At 36.9% G+C, this 4,189-nt stretch overlaps 1 protein-coding gene across 1 annotated transcript in view; it reads left to right on the forward strand.

Annotated features, from left to right (window-relative positions):
* LOC110288393 (olfactory receptor 4C5-like) overlaps nucleotides 1-3,894 on the forward strand; it is a 21,567-nt gene extending 17,673 nt beyond the window's left edge. The window contains exon 3 of the mRNA XM_021154762.1: nucleotides 3,873-3,894. Coding sequence (XP_021010421.1) covers nucleotides 3,873-3,894 — 22 coding nt within the window. The remainder of the gene's footprint in view (nucleotides 1-3,872) is intronic.
* The last annotated feature ends 295 nt before the right edge of the window (nucleotides 3,895-4,189 follow it).

The following is a 4,189-nucleotide window of genomic DNA, read 5'->3' on the forward strand; positions in this document are numbered from 1 at the left end:
TAGAACAATTAGATAACAAAAGATCAGGGAAATACAAATTGAATAGGAAGAAGTCAAAGTATCACTATTTGCAAGTGATGTGATAGAATGTTTTAGCAACNCCCAAAATTCCACCAGAGAACTCCTATAGCTGATAAACAACTTCAGCAAAGTCATGTGATATAAAATTAACTCAAGCAAATCACTAGCCTTCCTTTATATAAACGATAGTCAGGCTAAGAAAGAAAATAGGGAAACAACACCTTTCACCATTCCCACAGCTATTATAAAATATCTTGGGGTAACTTTTACCAACCAAGTGAAAGATCTATATGACAAGAACGCCAAGTCTCTCAAGAAAGAAATCGAGAAGACTTCAGAAAATGGAGAGATCTCCCATGCTCATGGATTGATATAATTAACATAGTAAAAACGCTTATGCTACCAAAAGCAATCTACAGATTCAGTGCAATCCCCATCAAAATTCCAACAAAACCAGGAGCTAGTTTTTTAAGAAAATCAACAAAATAGATAAACACTTAGCCGAATGAACCACAGGGCACAGAGCATCCAAATTACCAAAATCAGAAAGGAAAAGGGACACATTATAACAGAAACTGAGGAAATTCAAAAAATCATCAGATCCTACTACAAAAGTCTATACTCAACAAAAGTCAAAAATCCAGATGAAATGGACAATTTTCTGGACAGATACCAGGTACAAAAGTTAAATCAGGATCAGATAAACCATCTAAACATTACCATAACCCCTAAAGAAGTAGAAGCAGTCGTTAATAGTTTCCCAACCAAAAAAAAAAAAAAAGCCCACTACCAGATGGTTTTAGTGCAGCATTCTATCAGATCTTCAAAGAAGACCTAATACCAATTCTCTTCAAACTATTTTACAAAATGGAAACAGAAGGAACACTACCCAATTGGTTCTATGAAGCCACAATTATACTTATACCTAAACCACACAAAGATCCAAAATAGAAAGAGAACTTCAGACCAATTTCCCTTATGAATATCAATGCAAAAATACTCAATAAAACTCTCAAAAAACAAACCCAAGAACACGTCAAAACCATCATCCATCATGAGGCTTTATCCCAGGAATACAGGGATGATTCAATATAAGAAATTCATTATGATAATCCACTATATAAACAAAATCAAAGAAAAAAACCCACATGATCATCTCATTAGATGTTGAAAAAGTATTTGACAAAATTCAACACCCCATCATGGCAAAAGTCTTGGAAAGATCAGGAATTCAAGGCCCATACCTAAACATAGTAAAAGCAACAGACAGCAAACCAGGAACCAACATCAAACTTAATGGAAAGAAATTTGAAGCAATTCCAGTAATCCAGGAACTAAACAAAGCTGCCCACTTTCTCTCTACCTATTTAATATAATTATAAAAATTCCTAGCCAGAGTAAATAGACAACAAAAGGAAGTCAAAGGGATACAAATTGGAAAGGAAGAAGTCAAAGTATAACCATTTGCAGATGATAATGATCATATATTTAACTGACCCCCAAAACTCTTCCAAACAGTTTTTATCTGAAACCTGATAAAAACAACGTCAGCAAAGTGGCCAGACATAAAATTAACTTAAATCAGGAGCCTTCCTCTACTCAAAGGACAAACAGACTGAGAAAGAAATTAGGGAAATGACACCTTCAGAATAGTAACAAATAATATAAATTACCTTGGTGTGACTCTAACCAAGCAAGTGAAAGATCTGTATGACAAGAACTTCAAGTCTCTGAAGAAAGGATTTGAAGAAGATCTCAGAATATGTAAAAATCTCCCACCCTCATTGATTGGCAAGATTAATATAGTAAAAATGGCCACCTTGCTGAAAGTAACCAAGAGTCAGTGCAATCCCCATCAAAATACCAACTCAATTCTTCATAGAGTTAGAAAGAGCAATTTGCAACTTCATCTGGAATAAAAAAAAAAAAAAAAAAAAAAAAAACCAGAATAGTGAAAACTATTCTCAACAATAAAAGAACTTCTGGGGTATTCACCATCCCTGACCTCAAGCTGTACTACAGAGCAATAGTAATAAAATTGCATACTATTGGTACAGAGACAGGCAAGAATATCAATGGAATAGAATTGAAGATCCAGAAATAAACCCACATACCTTGATAACTTGATCTTTGACAAAGGAGATAAAACCATCCAGTAGAAAAAAGACAGCATTTTCAACAAATGGTGCTGGTTCAACTCGTGGTCTGCATACAGAAGAATGCAAATCGATCCATTCTTATCTCTTTGTACAAAGCTCAAGTCCAAGTGGATCACAGACATCCACATAAAAAGAGATACACTGAAACTAATAGAAGAAAAAGAGGGGAATAGCCTCAAATACATGAGCACAGGGAGAAAGATCCTGAACAGAACACAAGTGGCTTATGCTCTAAAATCAAGAATTGACAAAAGGACCTTATAAAATTGTAAAGCTTCTGTAAGGCAAAGGACATTGTCAATAGGACAAAACAACAAGCAACAGATTGGGAAAAGATCTTTACCAATGCTATATCAGATAGAGGGCTAATATCCAATATACACAAATAACTCAAGAAATTAGACTCCAAACAATCAAATAACCGTATTTAAAATGGGGAATACATATAAACAGAGAATTCTCAACTGAGGAACCTAGAAGGACTGAGAAGCACCTTTAAAAAAATGTTCAGCATCCTTAGTCATCAGGGAAATGCAAATCAAAACAACCCTGAGATTCTACCTCACACCAGTCAGAATGGCTTAGATAAAAAAAACTCAGGTGACAGCAGATGTTGGTGAGAATGTGGAAAAAGAGGAACACTTCTCCATTGTTGGTGGGATTGCAAGATGGTACAACCACTCTGGAAATCATTCTGGCAGTTCCTCAGAAAATTGGACATAGTATTACCTGAGGACCCAGCTACACCACTCCTGGGCATATACCCCAAAGATGCTCTAACATATAACAAGGACACATGCACCACTATGTTCATAGCAGCCTTATTTATAGTAGCCAGAAGCTGGAAAGAACTCAGATTTCCTTCAACGAGGAATGGATACAGAAAATGTGGTACATTTACACAATGGAGTACTCAGCTATTAAAAACAATTAATTTATGAAATTCTTAGGCAAATGGATGGATCTGGAGGATATCATCCTGAGTGAGGTAACCTAGTCACAAAAGAACACACATAGTATGCACTCACTGATAAGTGGACATTAGCTCAAAAGCTCAGAATACCCAAGATATAATTTGCAAAACATGAAACTCAAGAAGAAAGAATACCAAAGTGTGTATACTTCAATCTTTTTTAGAAGGGGGAACAAAATACCCATGAAAGTAGTTACAGAGACAAAGTTTGGAGCAGAGACTGCCCCACCTGGGGATACATCCCATATACAGTCACTAAACACAGACACTATTGTGGATGCCAAGGGGCACATGCTGGCAGGAGCCTGATATAGCTGTCTCCTGAGAGGCTTTATCAGAGCCTGTCATATACAGAGGAGGATCATTGCAGTCAACCATTGAAGTGATCATGGGATTCCCAACTGAGGAGTTAGAGAAATGACTGAAGGAGCTGAAGGGGTTTACAACCCTATAGGAAGAACAACAATATCAATCAACCAGAGCTCCAAGGGACTAAACCACCAACCAAGAGTACACATGAAGGGACCCATGGCTCCAGCTGTATATGTAGCAAAGGATAGCATGTCGGGCATCAATGGGAGAAGAGGCCCTTAGTCCTGTGAAGGCTTGATACCCCAATATAGGGAGGGTGTGGAGGCAGGAGTGGGTGGGTCGGTTGGGGCACACCCTCATAGAATCATGAGAAGGGGCATGAGATAGGGGGGTTCTGGAAGGGAAATCAGGGAAAGGGATAATATTTGAAGTGTAAATAAATAAAATATCCAATTAAAAAAATTCCAACACAATTATTCAAAGACCTTGAAAAAATGATTCTCAATTTCATGTAGAAAAATAAAAACCCAGATAGCGAAAATAATTTTCAACAATAAAAGAACTCCCAGGGGCATCACCTTCCCTGACCTCAAGCTGTACTACAAAGCAATAATAATAAAACCCAAATAGTATTGGTACAGAGACAAATAGGTTGATCAATGGAATATAATAGAAGACTCAGAAATAGACCCACCCACCTATGGACACTTGATCTTTGACAAAG

This window comes from Mus caroli, chromosome 2 (genome assembly GCF_900094665.2).
Source record: "Mus caroli chromosome 2, CAROLI_EIJ_v1.1, whole genome shotgun sequence".
NCBI classification, from domain to species: domain Eukaryota; kingdom Metazoa; phylum Chordata; class Mammalia; order Rodentia; family Muridae; genus Mus; species Mus caroli.